The 26,925-nt window shown below is 39.4% G+C and overlaps 2 protein-coding genes across 2 annotated transcripts in view; both read left to right on the forward strand.

The window, feature by feature from the left end:
• Positions 1 to 115: 115 nt before the first annotated feature.
• Positions 116 to 12,515, forward strand: LOC140746051 (collagenase-like). Its single transcript, XM_073078043.1, has 7 exons — positions 116 to 244; positions 7,347 to 7,503; positions 7,946 to 8,112; positions 8,709 to 8,810; positions 9,746 to 9,891; positions 11,211 to 11,319; positions 11,869 to 12,515. The coding sequence occupies exons 2-7, from the start codon at positions 7,415 to 7,417 to the stop codon at positions 12,363 to 12,365; spliced, it is 1,110 nt and encodes a 369-aa protein (XP_072934144.1). The 5' UTR covers positions 116 to 244; positions 7,347 to 7,414; the 3' UTR covers positions 12,366 to 12,515.
• A 3,621-nt stretch (positions 12,516 to 16,136) lies between these two features.
• Positions 16,137 to 26,925, forward strand: part of LOC140746054 (cholesterol transporter ABCA5) — a 51,803-nt gene continuing 41,014 nt past the window's right edge. Inside the window, exon 1 of the mRNA XM_073078045.1 lies at positions 16,137 to 16,353. Coding sequence (XP_072934146.1) covers positions 16,280 to 16,353 — 74 coding nt within the window. The 5' untranslated portion in view covers positions 16,137 to 16,279. The remainder of the gene's footprint in view (positions 16,354 to 26,925) is intronic.

Consider the following 26,925-nt stretch of genomic DNA (forward strand, 5'->3'; position numbering starts at 1 on the left):
TGAGGACTAAGGTGGAATGCCTCGAAAAAATGTATTATCCCTTACCACACCCTTCAAACCAGAAGACAGACCTTAACACTGCTATTATAACGCAGAAATAGGTGTTTATTACAATGAATTGGTTTCGACAAGTATGTTTATAAGTATAGTTTGTAACGTCTACTGAAATTTAATTGAAATTATTTATTGTTTTATTTTCAGGCATCCGCCGCTCCCAGGCTTACCTACCCTGAGGATGTTAGAGGTAATTATGGCCAAGATTTTAGAATATTATTTTAGATAATAGACTTTTTTTCATTTCCCATGTCAATCATCATAAAAAAGCATATATACGGTCGACTTGAGTAACCTCCTCCTTTTTTGAAGTCGGTTAAAAAAGTCTAAAGATAACGCTTTGACACTTTCTACACTCACAGCCCCACACTAGGATTCTCTGTATCGTGGGTGCCATGGACACACACAGAGACAAATACACAAACACCCAGACCCAGAAACAGAAGCCTAAATTCATCATTTAGATTTCTGTCTGGCCGGGGATCGAACCCGGGACCCTCAGTGACCGCTCCGCCACGCGGGTCGTCGATGTATTTTTAATGAACAGATTTTTGAAAGTTTTTATTTTATTTGCTTTCTTATTTTAAACCAGTTAACCCTAACCTAATTGAACTGCAATATTGCATATAAGTACATACGTTTGGTTTGGTTGAAAAAACATGATTGGTATATCGACTATTTTGTAACCTAAAACTTGTGTTTTAGTATATTTTTACGTTCGTGGTGGACCGTGGACTTTACACATCTCTGAAAACTCGTTTAATAATTATATCTAATATGCAAATAAATTTGAAAATTCAGAGGTGTATCTCTGATTCGAACCTCAAACTCGCAGATTTATAAGCCAAGTTTCAACCATTAGGCTATCAATACTCTTGTCCCTGTAGTTCCGGGACTAGAATAGGGCTACGGTATCTCCTGCCTGTCGTAAGAGGCGACTAAAAGGGGCTTCCGGGGTTGCGGGCGGCAAGAGGGGGAGCTCGAACCGTCCAGTATGCTACATCGGGAAGGACGGCGGTATGTGTGTTCGCATACCGTCGTAATCACCAGATGTTGTGGAAGTTGCGCTTCCCTAGGGCAGAGCCCGATTCGGGCATCGCGCTTAGAGGACTCCGGTTGTGTTCCGTTGGAGATCCCGGAGTTCTCCAACAAGCGCCGAGGACGGCCACCGGGGGGGTTTTAGTGCGGTAAAAATCCCACATAACCCGACGTCGCTCCCACGTCGTCGGGTACCTTTTGAAGGTTTCCCCCTCGAAAAGAAAAAAAAAGGCTATCAATACTCTAGTTAGGTCAATGTGCAAATGCAATTTATTTTCCGATGAGACTGCAATTCCGATGGTACCATAATACATGATAATGTGTGCAAACGGGTCTATTTACTTACTTATATCTTTTTGCAACTGCTTAACAAATAGGTTTGCACTCAGAAGAAATGAAATTTGAATTTGTTTTTAAGATAAAGTAAATAATATAGTAGTGTAACCAATGTTTTTCTATGGGCTAGTAAATGGAAACAAATGGCCAAAATATAAAGTTGATGTTTATTCAAAGATGAAATATTAATAACAATAATATAATAGAAAGACGCGAGTTCTACGACCGGTGAGTCAGAATAGGCGTTCGAGGTAGCGATGCACCGTACGGACACAACCGACGCAGTACAAGCCGAGTAGTCTGTTTGTTCAACCACCGTTCCGTTGCGGATGCGATGGAAGCGCAAAGCAGACTGCCGGGACCTGCGCCGGCGCGGTTATTTATAGGCGCGAGGTGTGCATGTGTGCGTTGAGACACGGCGTGTGCTAGTAGGGATGCGTAAGTGACGCGTTTGCAGATGCTACATCCTCCCCCTCTGGATACGAAGGCGTCCCGACGAGTAGACAGTCAGAGAAGTCATCTAGGTTGCAGTTTTCCTGGGTCGTCCCCGTCCTCGTTTTGGTTGCATGACAGCGTGCGCAAGTTTTGGCTTGGCTGGTCGTCCTCTCTTCTTCAAAGGGCGTACTGGTAAAGGCAGCGGATGTGCGCGTCCTTGATATGGGGTCAAGGCAGATGTGTGATATACACCAATCGCTTCTCCGGGGTTGGCAGGATCTGTAAGGACATAAGAAGAGGCACCATGTTGTTTAAGGATGGAGTAAGGTCCATCGCGTCGAGGACATAATTTGGCGCTTAATCCTTGAGCAGACTTGCTAACTGCATGGGTGTTCGTCAAGACAAGGTCTCCAGGTTTGTAGCCAGGGTCCCTTCGTCTAGACTTGTCTCCTATTTCCTTTCTGCGTTCTTCCTTATCCTCTCTGATTTCACGTGCTCTTTTAATGGTATTCGCAAGCAACAGGATTTTAGGCGTTATTTCTGATACAAAGTTCTCGGACAATGCGATTTGTCGTAAATCATGAGCATTATCATCCGGTGTCCGAAGTTCTCGACCGAACGTCAAATATGCTGGAGTGTAGCCTGTAGTAATGCTGTTCACGGTATTCATCGCGAATCGTATACTAGGCAACTTTTCATCCCAACTGGCATGGTCATCTTCTACTAGAATGGCGAGTTGAGTTTTCATATCCCTATTTTTCCTTTCTACTGGGTTTGCTGCAGGGTGGTACACTGGCGTAAACATGTGCTTAATGTTGAGACAATAGGTAAGCTGCTGCATCACAGCACTCACGAATTGTGGTCCATTGTCACTAATGAGTCTTCGAGGAATACCATAGCGCAGGAAGACTTCATTTATTAAAATTTTAGCACAGTTCTCAGCGGTAGCCGTTTCCATAGCAAACAGTTCAATCCAACTAGTAGCAATATCTTCAATTATAAAGATCCAAGTTCTACCACTGGATGTACTTGGTAATGGTCCAAACAAATCGAAGGCAAGCGTTTCAAATCGCTGGTTAACCGGAGTTGTTTGCAGTAATCCAGCTGGTTTCATGTTCGAGGGCTTGTAACGTTGACAGGGTATGCACCTTTTAACGTAGGCATCGATATATTTCCTCATTCCCTTCCAATAATATCGCTTAGAGATCCGCTGGTAAGTTTTGTCAGCACCGTAATGTCCAGCTAATGGGTCATCATGGTACACGTGCAGTACATTGGCCCATTCATGTTGTGGAACTACAAGTTGAGCTTCTTCAGCGTCTCCAGTGGGATTGTATCGGTAGAGCAGCCCGTTACTCATGATATAACCTTTACCACTCCAATAAACAGCATTTTCAGTTTTTTCTACGTTCTCTAACGCCGTTACAATGCTGAGTATTTGCTGATCTTTTAGCTGCTCTGCTCTTATCTCAGAAGAGGGACGCTTCGGCATATCTATAACGACACTGCAAATTCCACAATTATTGACAGTTTTCTCATCACATATGGGTCTAGAAAGAGTATCGGCAACCACGTTCGTTCTACCCGGAGAATACTTAATAGTAATGTCGTAAGCCTGTATCTGTAGAGCCCATCTCGCTAATCGGCCAGTTGGGGACCGTAGAGCCATTAACCACTTCAAAGCCTGATGATCTGTCACCACTATGACTGGTAGACCCTCTATGTATCCGCGGAACTTCGAGATGGCCCAAACCACAGCAAGAGCTTCTCTCTCGGTGGTGGAGTAATTCCTTTCAGCCGGGTTCAATAATCTGCTGGCATATTCCACAGGATGCTCGTCTTCACGCTCCCCCTGGACTAAAACAGCTCCAAATGCATAGTTGCTAGCGTCCGTTTTAATAATATACGGCTTAGTCTCGTCGGCCTGCCGAAGTACTGGAGCGGTAGTGAGACGCGTTTTCAACTCCTTGAAGGATTCTTCTTGTTCTGTGGTCCAGTTCCAGGTTGCTTTCTTCTTTGTAAGTCGGCTGAGTGGCTCGCTGAGTCTTGCAAAGTTGGGTATGAAACGCCTATACCAAGAACACGTTTGCAAGAATTTCATCAGGTGCTTGAGATTAGTCGGGGCTGGATAATCAAGTATGGCTGTTATCTTTTCAGGGTCAAGCTTCAAACCATCAGGGGTAATTAGGTGACCCAAATACTTAATCGTTGGACAGCAGAATCTGCACTTACTGTAATTAACGTGTAGATTGCACTCTTTCAATTTAGTTAAGACCCTCGCGAGATCTTTCAAATGTTCTTCAAAGGAAGTGGAGAATATTAATATATCATCCAAGTAAGCTAGCATTTTTATGTCTTCCAGGCTAACTTTCACTCTGTCAATCAATCGCTGGAAGGTCGAGGGCGCATTACGGAGACCAAATGGCATGCGTTTAAATCGATAAACTCCAAATGGTGTTATAAACGCCGTCTTGTTCTGATCTTCGTTTTTTATTTTAACTTGCCAGTAACCAGCTCGCAAATCTAGTGTAGACATAAACGGAGTTGGTTTAGCTGCATGCAATAAATCATCTATTCGGGGAATAGGATATATATCTGGAACAGTTATTGCGTTAAGTCTGCGGTAATCGACGCAGACACGTACTGATCCGTCCTTCTTTGGTACCATGACGACAGGGGCAGACCAAGGTGAGTTGCATGGTTCTATGACGTTTTCTTTTAACATCTTCATTATTTCCTCTTTCAGTAACTTTAACCGAGGTGGCGAGAGACGGTATGGTGGCACTGAAATAGGATTATGGTCGCCGGTGTCAATACAATGTTCCGCCAAATCTGTCGGCTCTTGACTTTCTCCAAAAGCTTCCTGGTTGTCCCATAAAATTTTAATTAATTGGTCTCTCTGCGATTCATTTAACGTTTCAGATATAATGTCACTTACGGATATAGAACATATGTCAACGTCATCACTGCCCTCACTTGGAAATAGCTTCTTTGAGTGCGGAGATAATGTCACTTCTGATTCCTGGAAGATTATCTGGGCATCTTGGTACATATAGTCCATGAAACTGGGTGAATATCCATCAAATAATGTTTTAGGTCGTTTCGGTGAAGGCTCGAGCGGTATAAGACGATAGGGAACAGTATCGCTGGCTCCCCTCTCCGGTAGTGCTGGCTCTAGGTCCTCTCGCGAACAGCCTGGCATTCTTAGATCCATTGCTGCACATGCACTGGGCTGTGGTAAGGCGGCTTCCCTCGTATTGTCTCCATGTATTATCACTTGATCCGGAGAAGAAGCAGGGAGCGGAGAGATAAATTCAAATGGCTGAATTTCTTCTAACACTCTACGACGTGTGGGGCTCGAAAAGGGCGTCGTTTCTACATGTGCACTAGAAATTTCATTTGCATCTTCTTCAAGCAAGTCGTACAACACTTCAGGCTCGTCAACGAAGTACCAATTCATTTGCGGGATGTTCAGTACCATTCCTGCGTCTTGGATAAATCCTACTCCGAGAAGTGTGCGTGACTCTCGCGATTCAGGGAATATGATGAAAGTGGTAGGTATCACGCGGGAACAGAGGCTGACCGGTACCTGCACACTCAGCACTGTACGGCGCGTACTGGCACCATCCGCCAATGTAACACCTACCTCCTGTTGGGTAAAAGAAAAACCAAGCTTCTTCAAACATTGGAATAACTCGTATGAAGCGACACTTGTCTTTGCACACGAGTCAATGTAGGCCGTTCCAACAATCTTACCCACGCCGATACCGATTACGGGTCTAGGCCTAGCATCGGTCTTTGTATTGACCGCGCAAAAACTAATATCTTGCTTTCCTTGTGTAGCAGTGGGGCTCTTAGTCTTGGAGCACGTTGGACATTTCGATCTTACAACGCCCAACGTGCCGCATCCGTAGCAAGAGAACTTAGGTTGGGATGGTGAAGGGGCCTGAGTGCCACTTGCAGTGTACCTAGTACTAACCGAAGGTCCGGGTACAGAATTTTCTTCTGCCTTCTGCTTCTTTCGGCATGACTCTATAGAGTGTCCCGGGAACCTACAATAGGCACACCTTTGCTTCTTTCCCACAGTCTTAGTCCTTCCTTGAGTCTCGGATTGCGTCATTTGGGGTTGTTTCTCTTCTAATAACTGCTCAATGCTACGAGCAGTGTTGAGTAATGCATCGAAATTCTGCACTGAATCCCTGGAAATCCTTTCTCGGATATTCAGATTTATTTGACCGTAAATCATGTCAATCTGCTGGGATTCCGAGTGACTTGGTTCCGGTAACTGTGCAAAGAGGGCTCGTTTTTTTGCGATGAATACCTCTGTTAACTCCTCTTCCTTCTGGTTAACGCCGACAATGTCTTGATAAATTTGGTAAGCTGGTCTTCTTGGTGCAAATGCATGGCGTATCCGTGCTTGGAAATCAGTCCAGTTTGTCACTTGTTCCTTAATACCATTCCACCAAACAGCTGCTTCTTCCTTCAAAATTAGAGGAATACTTCTGAGAGCATCTTCATCGTCTATGTGTTCCACTAATTTAAACGTCGTTGCTGCAGCGAGGAAAGTCTCGACGACGTCGGAATTCCGAGTACCATTAAAATACGCTGTGCACGAAGCGAATGACCCACGCCGTTGCCCGCCAATAACTGATAACAGTTTTTCAAATTGGTCATTTGATAAGTTCATGGTGTCTTTATTCTTTTCTTCTTTAATTTTCTTATGTATGTTTTGCTTCGGGCTTGCTCTCTTCCGGGCCCCACGTTGGGCGCCAGTTTTGTAACCAATGTTTTTCTATGGGCTAGTAAATGGAAACAAATGGCCAAAATATAAAGTTGATGATTATTCAAAGATGAAATATTAATAACAATAATATAATAGAAAGACGCGAGTTCTACGACCGGTGAGTCAGAATAGGCGTTCGCGGTAGCGATGCACCGTACGGACACAACCGACGCAGTACAAGCCGAGTAGTCTGTTTGTTCAACCACCGTTCCGTTGCGGATGCGATGGAAGCGCAAAGCAGACTGCCGGGACCTGCGCCGGCGCGGTTATTTATAGGCGCGAGGTGTGCATGTGTGCGTTGAGACACGGCGTGTGCTAGTAGGGATGCGTAAGTGACGCGTTTGCAGATGCTACAGTAGGTTTTACACCACAGCTATACAATATGCACCCATACACATGACAAAGGCAAGTTTTTTATTTGTGGAGGGGGAAAATCTTAAGAATCTTTTATTCCGCAGACTTATTTTTCGAAAACCATCGTCGACTCATTTATAGACGACCATTTTTCTATTTATATAAAATTTAGAAGGGCGAACGGAAGTTTAACTTCCAAAAACCCTTTCCTTCCTTGTTTCCGCCCATGCTTATACATTGGGATTATCTGCCTGGCCAGGAATCAAACTAGAATCTGCATGATGACCGCTCCACCACACTGGTCGAATAATAACATAGTGTTGATGTGTATTTCACTTTTACACAGGTAGTCAGCGCATTGTATCAGGATGGGAGGCCGCCGAGGGCCAGTTCCCATACCAGCTGTCTCTTCGTATGGTGAACCCCGCCGGAGCTGTGTTCGGATGTGGTGCCACCGTTATCCACAATGAGTGGGCAATGACCGCTGCCCATTGTACCGCTAAGTAAGCATTTGGAGAGTAATGTTTTTCGAGCGTATCAATATTGTACGTTTGGCCTTTTTCGATCACTCTACAGCCTTAAATGGATTTTGACGTACATGAGATGTCGTTGGATTCGTCCAAATGGTGGGAGTGACATAGGCTATATTACAATCCTTTTGAGCTAATTATATTAAAGCAGTCGGGGTTTTTGTTTTTAAAATAATTACTACTCATGGAATAGTGTTATTATCTTAGCCTTAAATCCTAACAGAAATCGATTATAAGTTGCTTGTTTACTCTTAAGAATCGAAGTGAAATGTACCGAAAAACTTTTTAAACAAGAATACCTACATCAGCTCTAAACTGCCGTTGAAAAGCAAAATACTTCTACGACCTTTAAAAAGAAGACTGCTGTTTTAAATAACGAGTAAAGGAAATAAAATATTTTTCTAAATCTTTTCAGTCGCGTGACAATCGTCATTCGTGCTGGCGCTAACAGCCTGACGCGCCCGGAGAGGATCTTCGAGACCACGGAGTACTACAACCACCCGTTGTACATAGAGCAGCTCGCTGCTGTCCAGCCCAACGACATCGGTGTCATCAAGTTTGGCCGCTCTATTGAATACACTGGTAGGTTATTAGAATAAAGTGGTTGTCCCTGTAGTCCCGGGACTAGAATAGGGCTACGGTATCTCCTGTCTGACGTAAGGAGCGACTAAAAGGGGGCTTCCCGGGTTGCGGGCGGTAATAGTGGGAGCTCGAACCGTCCTGTAAGCAACTCCGGGAAGGATAGCGATATGTGTGATCGCATCCCGTTGTAAAAACCAGATAGCGTGGGAGGGGCGAAAGGTGCTCCCCCCAGGGCAGCGCTCCATCGGGGCATCGCGCTTGGAGGGCTGCGTTCCGTCGGAGATCCCCGAGTTCTTCAACAAGCGTTGGGACGGCCACCCAAAAATCCCACATAACCCGGCGTCGCTCCCACGTCATCGGGTACCTTTTGAAGGTTTCCCCTTCGTAAACAAAAAAAGGTTATTAGATAAAAGGTTATTAGAGAATCCTTTGTCGTTTGACTGTGGTGCCGCGGTGGTGGCACCTATATCTGCCTAATGTGTGCCAATGTGCAGCGAAATTCGGGACACATCCATAATTTTTTAGTTTATCCTATTCTAAATCCAATTTTAAAGCCACGTTTTTTACTTTACTTAAACTTACTACGTCTGTTTCAGATCTGATCAAGCCCATCAGGCTGCAGTCCTCCTACGACATGAACAAGAACTACGCCGGCATCAGGCTGCAGGCCAGCGGTTGGGGCAATGTTTGGACTGGAGGTATGGGCAACAAGTATTTAGAATGACAATTTGGAGCATGGTAACATATGTTGTTTAAAAGCCTTTTTGGAAGATTCGTAATATTTAACATTTACGGTACCAGTATTTTATTGAAAACCTTGACGATTTAGAATTTTAGACCATACTTGTCACAATTGAGGATGGATGAGTTTAGATGAGTAAGAATAGGTGTTCTGAATTTTACGCAGATTTTTCACTGCCCCTCAGCACAGATTAATAAATAGTTGCTACGTGACTCTCAGTCAAATTGGCTTCAAGAACAAACACCATGCCTCCTAATATTTACTTACCATTTATTTTCCAAAACCATTTTTTTTTAGAAAAAAACATTTAGTATCATAGACCTCCTTATACCGCAATGCATGTATACTTTACCCATAGATTAGTAAAGATACTTCGCCGCCTTGAAATTGAATGAAGCCACAAACGGCTTATTAGTAAGTTCTTTTTTTGAATTCTTGACAAATAAAAACATTTTTAGAGAAAATTAAGAATAAATAACTAACACTGCGTAATTTACATAATAAATAAATAATTATTTCAAATATTTTAGGGACATTTTAGCACGGAAACGTGGCAAAACGTTTTTTACGCAACTATTTCAACTCTCAAAACTGGGTACATTTTCTTGTTAGGAGTGAGTTATCTTTACGAATCTATGACTTTACCATAAAAACCTTTATTATTTTTTTATGTCCAAAGATTAATTTTTCTTTTTTATCCAAATGTTGCCTGTAAGAAAGTTATTGTGTGTAACAATAATAAGCAGTATTATTATTACAAATAATAATTAATCATTATTTTCTATTTTCTTAAGTATATAAATGGTATTCATTACGAAGATTTGTAGTGTAGGTAATTTGTACCAATTTCTTCAATTTGCATCTCTTGTCTAAATTTTTTCGTACTCTCAGGTCCGTCACCCGAAGTTCTGAACTGGGTGTACCTTGTTGGCACTTCAAACTTCGAATGCTGGATGGCATTCGGCGGCAACCCAATCATCGTGGCCTCCACCATTTGTGCCGGTCATTACAACGTCACCAGTCAGTCTACTTGCCAAGTTAGTCACTACACTTTTTAGTTTTATAAGTGAAATGAAATGAAATGATATGAAATATATTTATTTTGTATAGGCCAACGGCGGCACTTACAAATTGTCAGTTACAATATTTTCTTAAACTACTACCGGATCGGAACGCGACCTCTACTGAGAAGATCCGGTAAGAAACTCAGTGGGTTTGTCTTTTTTAATTTTAAAAATAATTATTCTCTTTTTAATTTTTTTTTAAATGCCATTATTTTTACATATAATTAATAAATTAATAAATTTAAGAGAAAGAGAACTCGGAATGAAGAGCTAAGCGGACCTTTGTGAAGATGGTAAAACCCTTTGTGGTTCGACTCCGGCGGCACCACCGCCACACCTATTTCTACCTAACAACAGCAGTGTTAGGTGATGCTGTGTTCCGGTTTGAAGGGTGTGGTAAGGGAGATAGACTTTTCCGAGGCGTTCTAGCTTAGTCCTCAGGAGTAGCGGCACATCTGTGGCCGACCTCGGGTAGGAATATTTAATCCTATCTGGGCTTGATTACAGATGTCCATGGGCGGCAGTAGCCACTTACCATCAGGTGGACTGCTTGCTCGTCTGCTACTCTTATATTATAAAAAAAAGCTATCACTGCTCTGTTTACCGTAAACCGGCCAAGTGCTAGTCAGGCACGAAACCATAAAGTATTAGAAAATTTAAGTCTTCTTCCATTAGATTTTTTATTATATGTTATTTTTCATTACATTTTATAGGCACTAAATAACACGAACCTTGATTCTCCTATGATACCTTTTTAACAATGAAAACAGACACAAAATAACGTTGACAAGCGTGTTTTTGAATGGTTTCCTCATCTTCAAGAATCTGACGACCCGTGTGGTGGAGCAGTCGCCATGCTAGACTGATGCGCAGAGGGTTGCGGGTTCGACCCCCGGCCAGACGTCTCGGAATGATAAATTTCGATTCGGTCTGGATTGAGATGTTTATGTTAGTCGTTGTGTATGACCAATTGACCATGGCATCCACGACATAGCGAACCCTAGGGGTCTGTGAGTGTAGAAAGCATCTACTTTAGGGTTCTGTACTCAAAGTGTAAAAACGGAACCCTATTACTAAGACTCCGTTCCTCTGGTCTGTTCGTCCATCACAGGGCTCGATCTCTGGAACTATTATAGGTAGACCGTTGAACGTTTCACAATGAATTTACTTCTAAGGCTGCTATGACAACAAATACTCAAAAAAGGAGGGCACAGAACCCTTCGTGTGCGAGTTCGATTCGCACTTGGTCAATAATTAATCTTTAATGATCAAGTTATATGTCTGATTCTCAGGGTGACAGCGGTGGTCCGCTGGTGACTATCGACTCTGACGGTGTCGAGACCCAAGTTGGTATCTCGTCCTTCGTGTCTCAAGCTGGCTGCCACGCTGGATTCCCTGCTGGTAAATGAATAATTTTGCTATTGGTGTTGAAAAGCAAAATTTATGAAGACGACCCGCGTGGCGGAGCGGTCGCATGCCGGTCTGTTGCGCAGAGACCTGTTTGTATTTATCTCTGTATGTGTCATATAGAACCCCCGATACAGTGTGGGGCTGTGAGTGTAGAAAGCTTTTTTTAATCTTGGAGATATCATACGTGTTTAAGGAATTAAATGAGGTAGGTTTAAAGGGAATGGTAGCAGGCAACGAGGAATATCAAAGTTATTAGAACTTGGCCCTAGTACATCACGATTGCCAATAAAATCCATAGAAGACTTTACAGACATATTTGACAATTATTAAATAAACGCGTATACGTTTACCATTTATAACCAACATATTTTTTCTCATGATGTTTTATTTAACTACTAATATACATGTGTATACTATGCACATAGCATTAAAAATCACAGGTTCACGCCCGCATCCCAGGCGAAATTTATACCACTGCAATTTGTTTAGTATGTACAGAGTTACAGACTCTTAATATGAAAATCATTCTGATTCATACAGGTTTCATCCGTCCTGGCCACTACCACGATTGGTTGTATGAAGTCACCGGTATTAACTTCGACTGGGATCCCAATCAAGTGACAACAGTCACACCTGAAACCACAACCACTGAGGAAGACGTCACGACCACGGTAGCAGCCGACACCACGACCACTGCGGAGGAAACCACGACCACTGCAGCAGAAGAAACTACGACCACTCCAGCTGAAGAAACTACGACCACTGCAGCAGAAGAAACTACGACCACTGCAGCAGAAGAAACTACGACCACCACAACTGCAGCAGACACAACCACAACCGAAGCGGAAGAAACAACCACTCAAGGCACAACCGAAGCACCCGAGTCCGAGTCTGACTCCAGGTCGTCTGAGTCTGACTCTCGCCCGTCAGAGTCTGACTCCCGCTCGTCAGAATCTGACTCTCGCTCGTCTGAGACCGACTCAGATGAAGACAGGTCAAGGCCGCCACCGCCTTCAAGGAATGCTCGTCGTTTTTAACTTTGGTTCAGAGCAGTAAATAGGTTTATTTCCTGTCAAACGCTTTGTTGAAATCCTGACAAAAGGGTAGCTAAAATATACATTAAAGATAAGCTTCTGAAATAATATTGCGGCTAATATATTTTATTGTAATAAATGATTTCCCAATAATTATGGCGTTAAGTTTTTTATGAATAAAATCTGAAATGAGTACTTTTTTAACTGAAGTCTTGAAACGTTGAAGTTTAATTAGTAATTAATATTAGAAAACTTACTTACAATACTAAATGGATAGCTAACTTTTAAGACATTTTAAAAACTAAAGATCACAAGTTAGTTAATCGAACACGCAGTTCACCTGATGGTAATTGGTCACTGCCGCCCATAGACATCTTTCACCAACTTCATGCGGAAGGGTTCTACAGTTGCCTTGTATCTGGGAAGTAATGATAAATGATAAACTAAAGGAAAAGCTTCAATTTTAAGATTACTTCCTAGAATTTGATCGTTATAAGCGACACTATCAGATAGTGGAATAATATAGAGGGTGTATTTTTTTTTCAAAATGAACTCGTTCGATTCCCGGCTAGGGAAAAAGTTATTTTAAAAAAGTAATGAAGCAGTTTTAGTTTTTATCAAAATCGGCCTCGTAACTTCTTTCAGCATTTTTCGCTAATCCTTATACTTTCTGATTTGGCCCTGAAGGCCCGTTTGAAAAATTTACCCTGTATAAGTCAGCCGGTACTCACACTCTTCACCAAAATACAAGAATTGCTTCACGCTACAAATACGTGTGTTAGTGATACCACCCTGATCGAACTATATAGACTCTACCACCAACTACCACTCTACCAGCTTTACCTTACAAATATGTCTAGCCTGTAAATTAATTTTTTTGTTAGAATCTCTCTACCTTTTTTTCGTAAGTAAGCAAGTTTCAGATACGGAGGCTGTAAATTGATCTCCGATAAAATGATACCTATTTCCCGAAGGGATAGTATTTCGCTTGTTAAAAATAACGAGTATCGTTAAATCTAGTAATATTGCCATTATCATCTTACATAATTATGTGTATACGAGATATGGTGGATTTGACGACCCGCGTGGCGGAGCGGCCGCCATACCGGTCTGACGCGCAAAGGGTCCCGGGTTCGATCTGGGCAAGTGCGAATTGGTGGACTGTACACACCTTTGCGAACTTTTTTTTAAATTAACGTTCAGGCATGTAGCTTTCTTCATGTTTTCCTTATCCGTTTTAGCAAGGAAAAAAGCGTTTTAATGTTTATTAGGCACGTTACTTTGAAAAATCAGAGATAAGTGCCTGGGACTTAAACCTCTGGCCCCTCCGATTTAAAGGCCCAATTTTCAGTGGGTATGCTTTTATTTATTTATTTATGAGTTTTTGTACACAGAGAAAGTAATAAATAATGAACATAATTGAAACAATGTACAAAGGACTGCTTACGTCACAATGAAATTTCTTCCAGCAGCCCTGAGATTGCTTTTAGTAGTTACTTACGAATTACAAATTTTACGCAAACAGAATGGAAATCCTATCTAAGGTCGGCCATACACACGATGCTATCCTTGACAACTATGTTGAAATACCATGTATAAGTTTTCCTCCCTTATCCTTCAAGCCGCACAACTGTGCCCCAATACAGCTGTGATAAGAAATGAAGAAGTGGTGGTGGTTCCTTCAAACTTCTAACAAAAAGAGTTATCTAAATATTTTTGTTTATTTTTTTATAATATAGGAGTAGCAGACGAGCATGCAGTCCACCTGATGGTAAGTGGCTACTGCCGCCCATGGACATCTGCAATCAACCCCAGATAGGATTAGATATTCCAACCTGAGGTCGGCCACAGATGCGCCGCTACCCCTGAGGACTAAGCTGGAACGCATCGGAAAAGTCTGTCTCCCTTACCACACCCTTCAAACCAGAACACAACAGCGCCTAACACTGCTGTTATTAGGCAGAAATAGGTGTGGCGGTGGTGCCGCCGGAGTCGAATCACAAAGGGTTCTACCACCTTCCAGTCCTATTATCCTAACCTTTAGTAACTCCCAATAGACATACTTCTTGTGAGAGAAATTGCGTTAGAGAATCATACATATTCAAATCCCTTCGGAGACGACGCTCATGTAGACATTGATAAAGCCTTTATAGGCGTAACGACATTTAGGATACCGACTACCGTTGAGATTTAAGGCTGCTAGAAATAAAAATACAGTTACTAAATTTGTATGTTTCTTAAATACATACCTAATCGTAATAGACTTAGTGACGACTTAGCACCTGAGAATTTTAAAAACAATAAGTACTTAAATAGAATATAAAAAAATATTTTACTATTTAAAAGCCTTATATAAATAAGCTTCTTATCTAAATATATATAATTCAAAGGTGACTGACTGACTGACATAGTGATCTATCAACGCACAGCCCAGACCACTGGACGGATCGGGCTGAAATTTGTCATGCAGGTAGATGTTATGACGTAGGCATCCGCTAAGAAAGGATTTTGATCAATTGTACCCCCAAGGGGATAAAATAGGGGGTGAAAATATTACTTCGTAACACGAGCGAAGCCGCGGGCACAAGCTCGTTGCTTAATAAGATTCGCTAAAAGGTTATATGAATAACAATAAGTGTTTTTATGAATGAGTAATTATTTATTTATGTATTTAACGACGGTTTATGTTAAGAATGATATCGTGCCATATTTACCATTACCGATTATACCATTCGAGTAGATACAGGGCACATAGCTTGTGTAAGTACTTGAGGGGAGATTAATATCTTGAGCGACAAAAATCGCTAAATGACCAATTACTTAATACCCATTCATTCTTAACAATAAAACTTCGTTTAAATAAACTAGGCAGAGGGATATGGACTGACGTAAGATTTGGAATGAAGTAAGATCAAGTAATGACAAAAACCTTTCTCCATAAGTAAACGGTCCGAAGCCGTTTTGGGGTTTAATTCACAAAGACATGTAAAAATAGGCCCAGTCCTTGCCTTACGACGTCGTATTGCAGTGGTTGCGTTGCGCGCATGCGTGAAAATGTTGCTAGTCACACAAGTGGAAATAGCCACAGAAGTTGTTTTTTCGGCATTTGTATGCACGGTATGTTGGAATGATGAAATTAATGCATTACCGCTCGAGTGCCAGTCATTTAACAATTAACTTGCGGGCTTGTCTGCTACGTGGTTACTTAAGAAATTTAAAATTAATTGTTCAGAAGACACATGAATATAATACTAAGTACATCGTTATTACATTGTCATACATTTTTCTATGATACTATTTCAATTGTTAGGGTTACATAGGTAGAGTTGTGTAGTAGAGTCAACGGAAGTTAAAGAAGTTAGAATTAAGGCTAGTCATCTATTACCGCGAAAAATCTTGCTAGAAAATATAGGAAAAGAAAAGAAAAACGTACACACGTATAAAATTATGATTTCGATGAGTGTAATGGCCATATATATGGCCATATATATATGGCTTAAGAGTGACAATGCACCTGTGACCGACTTCAGGACGTGAACTTAAGTATATATAACCCCGATTCTATATTATGATGTGACTTACAGGATTACTGAATGCTCTTTTGCGACTTCAATTACTTGAAAGTTACAAAAAAACTAATATTTAAAAATATATGTAAGTATAAATTTATTGCAAATTGTAAGCAACCCTAAAATCAGGGAAAATTTCTACATCTAGCAACACACTGCCGCATTTGGCGCGCGCGCGAATCGCGCCCTCAAATCAACATGGCGATCGCCCGCGCGCGCCTCGCGTACACTTAAACAAACGTTATTCGTACGATCCGGGCTCTTATTACTTCGTGGTCAATAATGTTATAGTGTCCAGTGTTAGGTCCATACTGTTTCCTGTGTGCCGGTGCGTCGATACTGTGTTGCATGAGTGATCACGATGGGGATCTGGCCACCGCTCGCGATGGACGCCATTCGCCGGCCAGCACCGAACAGCTAACGTTAGTATTCATTAAGTAAGGGACAAAACTTACGAAGCATCGTTTTAATCCGTTTAACCATGCTACGCCACAAGTAATACATTGTTAACATCGGTAAGTCGGAGTGCCAAAAGTTCCATATTCAAATTTCGTGTTCCCTGTTTAAGTCAAGACAAAGATTGATAAAAATCGTTACAATTTAAGTAATTGTCGTTTAAATAATAGGCATTATGAAAATCAGATTAGTCGTCAATTATTTTTATAGCAAAAGACTTTCAACAACGATGTAATGTTCCACTTAACATATCATTTTCATATGAACCAGTTTTAAAAGTCGCGTAACGATTTTTTGAGCCTAAAACTCAAAGGTAGCTCATAGTGAAGTGGAATATTCGTCGCAAGTTGTAGTAGTCAATTCCTAGTTCCATGTATAAGCATGTAGGCCTCTCCGCACACCCTTCAACGCCTTTTGTCTCTGTCGAGTGCCGTCTATAATTTATAAAGGTACAACACTACCCTATTCAAAAATTTCCTTTGTGGCAAACCAAACAATATTTTTAAATTGCTGAGGGTAGAGTAATGTTAGATTGAAAGATAAACAGGGGTGGAATATGAAAGGGGAATTACGTATAAAAACTTTATAAACGGTTTTTGTTCAGTAGAAAAAAAGGTGGAATTGATCTATTGTACAAATTAACGTCATTGCTAATTAAAATCTGTAATTATAGTTATTATTATTCATATATGTAATTAATTACCAGTGACAATGTGACAGCGCTATGTTCTCTACCAATGATGAAATCAAAAAATGAATGAAAAAAAATCTACGTAATTCGAATGACGTAGTTTTTTTACACTAATGGTACGTAAGCCAAAATTTCATTGTCACATTTTGATTTCCCAGAATTCGGTGCGAGTAAGATATATGAGTGGATTTTTATTATAATGACCTGATTCTGACCAAAAATAACACTTTTCCTGTACACCCCAAATGTACGATTTCTTGTTATGGGTGTCAGAAAAACCTAGATCATGAACTGAATACTAATTCAATCGTTTAGGTTTCTGCCTAGCCGAAAACTGAACTTGAAACCCCTTTGATTTATACGGTATCCTAGTCCTTTTCGCCAGGACGCGGCGAAGTTGGCGGGGAAGACGCTTTGTTAAGGCGTTAACTCTCAGCCCAACACGAGGATTTGTCCGGTGTCAATACACAAACACCCAGAAATCATAATTTGGATATGTTTAAACGACTAGTCGCTGTCTATACACAAACACCCAGACCCAAAACAGACATCATAATTTGCATATGTCTAGGCGACTGGGCGCTGTCTAGGCGAGGATCGAACCCAGAACACTTCGTGTCAGAGCGGTATGGTAACCGACCCGCCACGTGGGTCGTAAGATGTTTTAATTTTAAGTTTCAAGTTTTATATTTTTTGTAATACGTATAAAATTCAGGATGTTGGTGTTAGTACTCATCTCCGCATGACCGAGAACACCATTCGTATAGACAAATCCTTTGTTTGACAAGTTGTGTTGCAGTTACGTTTTGTAGTCTTTTAATTTTTACGCCATTTTTGTAAACCTCATTATATTTAACCGCAACACTCATCACTTAAGATGTTAAAATACTTACTTATCACGATCGTCGTGAAAATATCGTAAGAGTCTCAAAGAGCTATAATACTAACCATACCAAAGTATTGTGCATTACTCGCAATGGTCTCTTGAATTCTGCTTAAACGTTCGTGCTTTTTGTTTCTACAATCTCTCCGGTCGCCTTGTTCTTTCACGTAGTCTTAGTATTGAAATCACATTATTTTGTAAGAAAGTAAATTCATATTCTTTACACAATATATTTAAACAAATAGAACTTATAACACATTGGTTTACAGCTATTTAGGCTATCAAGTTGGCCTCCAGAAAAAAGTGTCGCTTTTTATTTGTTTCGGAATCGTATGGAACAAATCACTCCATTATTATAAGTATTCAATAGTAATATAGGAGGACAGAACACTCTGTATTGAAATAAATAATAAAAACAACTACTCTCCCTATTACACAAACAACTGTTTATAAAATTCTGATATTTACGACATCTTCTTGAGGGGATATTAAACTCGCCAGGGTTTTATTAATTGTTATTGGAAATGGAACCCTAAAAACAAGTCGTTGGATTTTATGGTCATGTAAATGAGATAAAGTAGACTTATCGTGAGAGTCATACTGGGGGCGGCTAAAGAATTGAATGTAGATGTTTAGCAGGAGCTTATTCTGCAAAGTTATCTATTTAATGCAATATCAATAAGAATTTATATGCGAAATCGCATGCCTGTAAATGCAATTAAGTTCTTCCTATTTGAGATGCTGCCGTCTCCAAAATTGCCGAATGCCGAAGCCTCTCCATCAGCGCACGCTACACCTCTACTTTTAAGAAAGAGATATGAAGTTAAGATAATCACAAACTGATGAATGCTTATGTTTAAACTATGACACACAGTTATGACACGTTATAGTGTTGTAAGGCAGTAATTATATGCAAATACATTATCGACAGACGTCATCTAGACGCATAGGGTTACAAATTTGCAACATGAACCGACTTAACGAGGTAGAACACGTGTAAGCTCTGTTACCTATATGTATGAATTATGCTTACTACTCTATACTTGCTAACTTTATGACGTTGAGTTGTTAGAAGCTATGATTTTAGTAGTATAACTATCCGGTTATTTTGTATAAGAGGTGACAGAAGCTATCGTTGCTTGGTTCTGTATCTGCCATCACCTAAACGCCTTCTAAATCTATTTCTGTTATACTGCCTGGTAACAGCCGTGGTAAGTATTATCGTGTGAAGGGTGTGTTAAGGGAAAGAAGCTTACGCGAACTGTTCCAATTTAGTTCTCAGGGGAAACAATGCATCCATGATCGATTTCAGTTAGAACTCCATTCCTATTTTAAATTGATTACAAATTTCAAGAGACTGTAGTAATCCATTAAATCACCTGCTTTCTCGTATCCTAAACAATCAAGCCTAACTGATGAATAAGGGCATATAAATTGTAGAATAGCAAGGACCACACGACACATATCTAGTCACTGGCCCAGATCCCCAGCGTATTTCATTGACAAGAATTCTATTATGCCGTCGGGTTGGTCTCGTAAATGTATTCGCAATCTCCTAGAAGTTGTTCAAAGCTTTTCAAAGAAAACACATCATTTCTGCTTTTAAACATCCCTTGAGATAACAGAATGGTACGCCAACACTACATTTCTGGTTCTAAAGTTTTAAGAACCTACAATATTTATACGATCAAAATATGATTCTCAGTGAGTTTCTTACTCATAGACTTAAAATAAACGGAGAACCAAATTCTTGTCATCCAAGCAAGTCATCGAATTCATCCGAAATGCATACAAGTGTTTTTAAAATGTCTGCAGAAACTGATTCATGACTATATATGGAGCATGAATAGCAGTGAATAGACATTTAAATGGAAGGTGCCGTCATTTACAATCTTGTCCAGATAGCATTGTACACAATCATTTAATTAAACATTTCCATTATTTTGTAAATACTATGTTGGTTACTAATGTCTATTTCAAGTATTACCGTAGTTCAAGTAATAAATAGTCACTGCAGTTTATTTTAATTAAAGTAATAGCGTACATTGTTGGTATGGAGAATGAAGTTGTCACTGATAGACATAGAAATCAATAAACCACTAGGTAATATGAGGAAAGATAATAACATGGAATATACTTAGATATCTACGATATCTTCTACATCCTTCAAAGAGCAAAGACAAATCTTTGCACCAGAAATTTGCTTTCCAAAACGTATGTTACAGCAATATTGCATGAAATCTTGAAACCACTGTTTCCTTGGTTATTCTATGGTTCTTTTAAAAAGTTACAGAGGGAATTCTACAAAATCTTTATAGTACTCGGAACGAGCGTTCCACAAAAGAGAGCATAGAATTTTCCACGTATATGTGACGTAGGGCGGCTGACGCGACAGCATGATTTGGCTCCCCGCCAACCGTGCAGTGACAAAATTCAATAAAATAAGGGAACGCTAGCTAAACAAACATTGTTTATTATGTAAGAGATTCTTACACAATGTTACTTACAAATATTAGATCTCGAGGTTGACTGTGAAACGGAGGAGCATGAAAATCGACAGTCTTTGTATTTTAAAAGCGTGGGGAAACCATTTTTCACATTACACCAGAGCGGTACAGTTTGCGCCTAGTAACAATTTTCTTTCAATTATAGATGACAATTTTCATTCTTATCATTCATAGTTGGTCTCTTATTAGCATACTTACTAAATATGATGAATTTGAAGATTCATCTTATGAAATCAAGGATACTGCAATGCATATGTTGAATACAACCAAATTTTTTCTGTGTGCATATATTACCATACCTTCAGATAGGAACATAGTTCTACGCTATAAGGGTACAAGAAGTAGGCCAATGAGACAATAGGTTATATGCTGAAAGACAGGACTAGGTGTGGCGTTAGTGCCACTGTTAAATATGGTAAGTCCGTAATATTCTACTGTCTTGGGAACACACATGTACTAAAGCTTTAATTACCATTGATTTCATGTGTACGATTTCAGCAATTAAATAGGAATCAAAGTCTAAACGTGTTGTTACAGTGGTTAGATTAGAACTGCCAAAATATTAGTAGAGAACAATTCTGCCAAATTGTCCCAAACTCGTTTACACTTTGGCGAGCTTCCTAATTGTAATACCCAGCTTCCTAATAGGTAAACATGGGGATGAACGTACAAACAAGTATGAAAAACAAATAACACAAGCGCCGCCTGGTGATAAGTACCTTAAGGCTAGTAGGCTAATGGATTTAATATCGGTTAACCGTGGTCTGAAGTTATTATTTGAAAATGATCTGATTTTGTGAAAATCTGTGTGTTATTGTTATGAGGAAACTGACAAGCTCGGTAGTAAAAGTTCTCTGTAACATTCTTGAGTGTATGCGAAGGCTTTACACTTCACATAAGACGATGAGCTTATAATAGAGAGTTAGTGACAAACAAACAGAGAGACAATATGTCGGGGGGTTTGCACAATCAAAAAATTCGATTACTGGACTTGCTTGAGCGCGGTCATTTTTCTTTTTAATATAAATGAAATAATGCTAGAAAACGGGAAACATCATAACGTGCCGTCGTCCACCACACGTCAAAGTAGTGAAAAAAGATAGTCATTTTGAAAATAGACACCATGTATTATTATGCTATCTGATAGTGTCACTTATTAGCATCGTGGACTCCCCTACTAAAATATATAGTTGTAACTCAAAGTAATCAAATTAAAGACTTTAGTTAAAGTATACCAAGATCCTGTGCAGCCAATCCATATTCAGTTGAAAAGCCTTCTATGAGAATAAGGGTTTCTATGGTCAGTTTAAGATCTCTGAGTAGAACCTAAATAAAATCCTTAATGAAAATGTTGCCGCAAAAACTTGTTACCCAAAAGCTAGAAATAACCATGATAGTGGTAGCGCCGTCGCAGTCGGATCACGACTCTTAACTCGCTAATGGATTGGATTAGAAAACGATATAAATACTAAATAACATAATTACTTACATTAATTACTAAACCATTAGAAGTAATTTGCCCCGCTTAGTACCGACGTTGACATTGCGCAAGCATTAATATTTAAGCGACATCTAAAAATAAAGTCTATTTCTGTGATTTTCTGAAGCTAATTATAAGATGGCGCAGACATAATGATCGCCATTCTGCATTTATACCCTCCCACTGAGATTACCTATGTCTTGAATTAAGAAAACAGTTAAAACACATACAGAGGAATAGACAAACACCTTGATCGAGAACGGATATCTTACTTTTTATTTACCGATATGTTTGATCTAAGACCGAAACGTTTTTCTGGAATCTTGTCAAACCGAAATAGTAACCGCGATGTGACCATGATCTGTGTTGTTAGTAGTCATTGGTGTAATCCCCAAGAGCTAATTTGGAATGTTTCGTGTCGTGCTTCTACCAGTTACTACATTCTTCTCACTGGAACACAGTAGCGTTTGACATTGCTTTATAAGGTGTGGTCTCTAGTAGTCTCTACTATAATCTTAACTTATTGATACATAACTTATCTTCTAGAAAATAAACATACTGAATTCTCTGATCGAAGTTACAAGTTTTAAGTAGAGCACGAAGTTTTAGCGGTCAGCTGATCCAGTCGCAAACAAACGTACGTAAAGTACTAATTAAAAATGTTTGAAAACCATAAATCACTAAAGTTTTGTCCAAAAGACAACGGACTGAAAAACAAGCATTCATCTTTATCACAAGTTACCTTGAAGTTAGTACCTTGAAGTAGTACCGAATGAATATGCACAATAACTATACTGTACTAGTTGTAATGTAATGAATTATCCTTTTTTTTGTATGTAAACATAGTTTTAAATACAATTCCTCTATAAAATCTCAAATTCCCAGGATGTTTTCGTTAACGTAGATCTAACTTGAAACACAGTGGGTTAGTGCGGGAACCATGCCAAGCATCGAGCTCCCCCAAGACGCCGTTCTGGCTGAATCGCAAGAAGGTTATAGGATAAATGTGACCTTCTGACCGAGTTTGCTTAGCTTTGATAACGTTGGCTTAATTAGTACTCCAAATTATTTGTAAACGCTGTATAAATAATAACATAGAACGATTCGATTTAAAGTTCGTTCATATCTACAAACACTGCGCGTATCCGACACGTTCCTTAGTATTTTTCTGTATAATGGAATAAATATTGTACAGATTTGTACATAAAAACAGTGTACATTAAACGCTGCTGTATTCTGGTTTGAAAGCTTTGGTAATGTAGACTTTAGCACAACGTGTTTCAACGCAGATTTCAAAGTTATTCCTGAGTAACGATGCATCTATGACCCACATACGGTCTACATAAGGCTTTTTGAGAACAAACTGTTGTTACCAGAACTGATAATCGGCATCATGGGCCATGTGAAGTATGCTTTATTCTAATACAACAATAACTTCAGCTTATAAATTGTATTTAAAGCAATAACACCACGTTACTTAGTTAATATTCCACCCATGGCGCCCACCAAGGGACTAATGCTAATTAGAAATATTATAGCTATACGTATAAAATTATCTTCCATTCATTTTTCACGTAAAAAATGTATAATATATAAGTTAATTTCACTTTATAAAGGAAGACCTAAATCACTAATTAGGTTAGTGGCGGCTTTCTTAATTAGCAGCTATTCTGATTCAATCTTTGCTATACAAGCGTTCCTAGCGCTTCTAAGTATTAGAATGATTGCAGATTTTTGTATGGTTTCTCTGTCTTGCTTGAAGTTTTGAACCTATCTTTTTAATAAGATCTATGCACGTCTTTGTCGGCAGGGTCGTCTTTCATTGAACAAACTTCAACTTTTCTTCATAGCATTTATACTAACTGTAAACATAATCATTTCAAGAGATAAGTGTATTTTACATTTGGTATTATTTAGGCTATTCACCCCAGAATTCATTAACGGTTCTTTAGTATTAATATTATCAAAGTTCATCTTCTCTGTTAAAATATGAAAATTGAAGTTATAACTTTAGTCGGTTGAGAACCGCTGATCATAGGCTACTGGCCGATCTCTGCTTTGTTTGCAATTTGTCCCTACATCTGTTACCCTGTCTAGATCAACGTATTAAATAAAACTGTAACAAGGTTACATACAAGGACGCGTAACAGCTGAAGAGCCGTCGACGTGTGATATGTCGGTTCCAATGTTCAAAATGCGCTGTAATCGATACACATTATACACATAGCTCAGTGTTTGGGAAGCTATGGCGATGTGTCTGTTGCCAAAATTATATAAATGCATTAATGCCATTAATAATTGTTTCTACATTTGACAAATGGCGCCCAACGAGGGGCATGATGAGATTGATTGTATAATCTGAAGCTTCGCTCATGCTAATAGATTGATTCATACATTTCAATAATAATTATCATTGCAATGTCGGTCTATAATTTGGGATGGTCGATAGGACAACGTCATAATAAAAGGTTTGTAAAGGTGTTTTTAAAATGACGTTTTTCTATTTGTTTGAATTATTCGTGAAAACTGTTCGATTGGAAAAACGACGGATAAAACTAAAATTACACAATTAGAAAAATATTTTTTTTTATACATAAGCCTTTTTCTTTATTTGCATTTATAATGACTACAGTAGAATTGGATGCTGTACTAACCAATTGCGCAATAATGCAACCTGCATTTTTTGTCAAAACTCGTTAGATTCTTAATTAGGGTAATCGATTTTGATTTATTTCTAAAAATTGTTCACCTAAGCTAACCTTGCAGGGGATCTTTATTTTTTCTGAATAGTAGCACAAGTTACACTGTAGTACTTTAGTTTCTTATACAGCTATAATAACTGTCCTGCTCTACCGTAGAGCAGACTACACCAAACTTCGTAATTTGGTCCTCAAGGCCCTAAAGACTTCGCAGACGCATAACATCTCGAGCACCGAGCTCATGACGCACGCAATCGATAGACTGCGTCGTGTTATCGGCAGTTTGGGAAACAATGGCGTAATACGTCGCATGAAAATTTAATCTAAGCCTTCAATAAAGCTGTAAAGTCTGGTATATTATAATTACTTTTTGAAGCTCATACATTGCGTATGTAATATGTGCGATCTGGAAACATTTACTGGAGACATTTTAAATTTATGTATCTTGGTTTTTCTAGTAAAGTAATACTTACACATATCTTATAGATATGCCTTTACTATGTTTACCTATTATAGCTATTGTTTACCTTCGTCTTAAAGAATGTCCTTTCATTTAAGTCAAGTGGGAGAGACTTACTGAGTGGGAAGTAACTCATATGAATCATGAATGGATCCCACACTTTACATTCAGCACATAATACTTTTCAGCTACACATAATCGTCACATTCGTTTTGTTACTTTTTATATGAAGTTTATATTGAATCGTGTCCATCATGTCCTATCTCAACAGTATAGCAGGAATGAGCTCAATGTTATCATTATTTCGCTTATCATGTAATATCACAACACACATTCACAATCTAGGCAAACGTGTGCTCGTTTCAGCAATTAATTTATCTGAGGATCGTGGACTAGAACGCCGCACGACCTAACTATTAGATATCTAACTATTAGGATATATTGGTAAAGCAATTAAGCGCGCAAACCCCTGACCTAGCAAAAGGGAAGACGCGTGCTAGTTATTCAATTAGAACCTAAAGTTAAAGTTACCGGTTCATTTAAGTGACTTACATTGTTAGTATGTGCTTTGAATGAGTGTATTAATTTATCTTTTCGATTATATATATAATATATATATAATATATATATAAGGTATTCGATTAAAATTAGCGTGAAAATTTTCCATTTGATGAAAAATTTGGCGCCCAACGGGGGTCGTACAATTTTTACAATTACAAATCTTTTTGTATCCCACTAGGGATGAAAAAAGTGATATAAATATCTACTACACCCGGTTGATACCTGCCGTATACTAACCTTGCTCCAATGCAGTTTCAATAAGAATAAAATAAAGGCAAGTTGATAAATTGTAACGCTTGTTGGCACAGATAAAACAAAATCTGTCTCAAGGACGAAATGTAAATAAAGCGGGGATCATTCGTCGGATCTCTTACATCCCGGGGCGAACCCAGCCTGACGCACAATCGATAGACTGCGCCGCTCTGTTCTCGTCAATTTGAGAAGCATTGGAGTGTTTCGCCGTGATTTTATTTACAAGAAATAAATGTTACACGACTGTTTCAGAAGTTTCAATGTAATTGAAATGTGATATGCTGTTTTTGGATATTAATATTTGCCTCTTATGGATATATGCAAACAAACCGAAATAGAACAAAAGTTCAAGGCGGTTACTAGTATATTTCTACCCGTGGGGACTAAGTTGCAACTTCTCATTTGGTACTATCATTTATCTCTCCATACTCTTATAAGGTACAATACTGATGGTGCTGTCGTAGGAGATCCACAAAGGGTATTAGGCAGAAGCTTAAACCTGTAGGATCTTTACACGAGGCGTTTCTACTTACACCTAAGGGCCGCAGCGCTTTTGTGGTGTTTTCCAGAGGGAGTCGAATTCTTTTTAGGGTTCGTTACACGTAATAAAAAAATGTGTGTTTCAAATTAAAATAGTCCAGTAGTGCACCCTTGGTAGAGTCGTTGACAACAAAGGTTTGTTGTAGATTGTGTACTTCTGTTTACGTGGTGGAGAAAGGCCAGGTATTGTGTCAAAAACAAATGAACGTTACCCCTCACCGCGAAGCCTGTCAAGCGGATATGACGCGTGTTCAGTTTAAACAATGCTATAAAATTAATATGACGTCATTCCGGGCACGTGCCTTCGCCCCAGTTGGCGCATCACTAATGACAATGTTAACATTTACACAAATTCGTGACGTTTTTGCATTAGACATAAGAACTGGAATGGCCTGCTGGCTAATCTTATGGGGGTTACTACCCTTGGTAATGGTTTCCGGTTTTGCAGGTGTGTTCGATTTGGTT

Source organism: Epargyreus clarus, unplaced genomic scaffold (assembly GCF_041222505.1).
Source record: "Epargyreus clarus isolate Ecla_fem2 unplaced genomic scaffold, WU_Ecla_fem_2.2 ptg000012l, whole genome shotgun sequence".
NCBI classification, from domain to species: domain Eukaryota; kingdom Metazoa; phylum Arthropoda; class Insecta; order Lepidoptera; family Hesperiidae; genus Epargyreus; species Epargyreus clarus.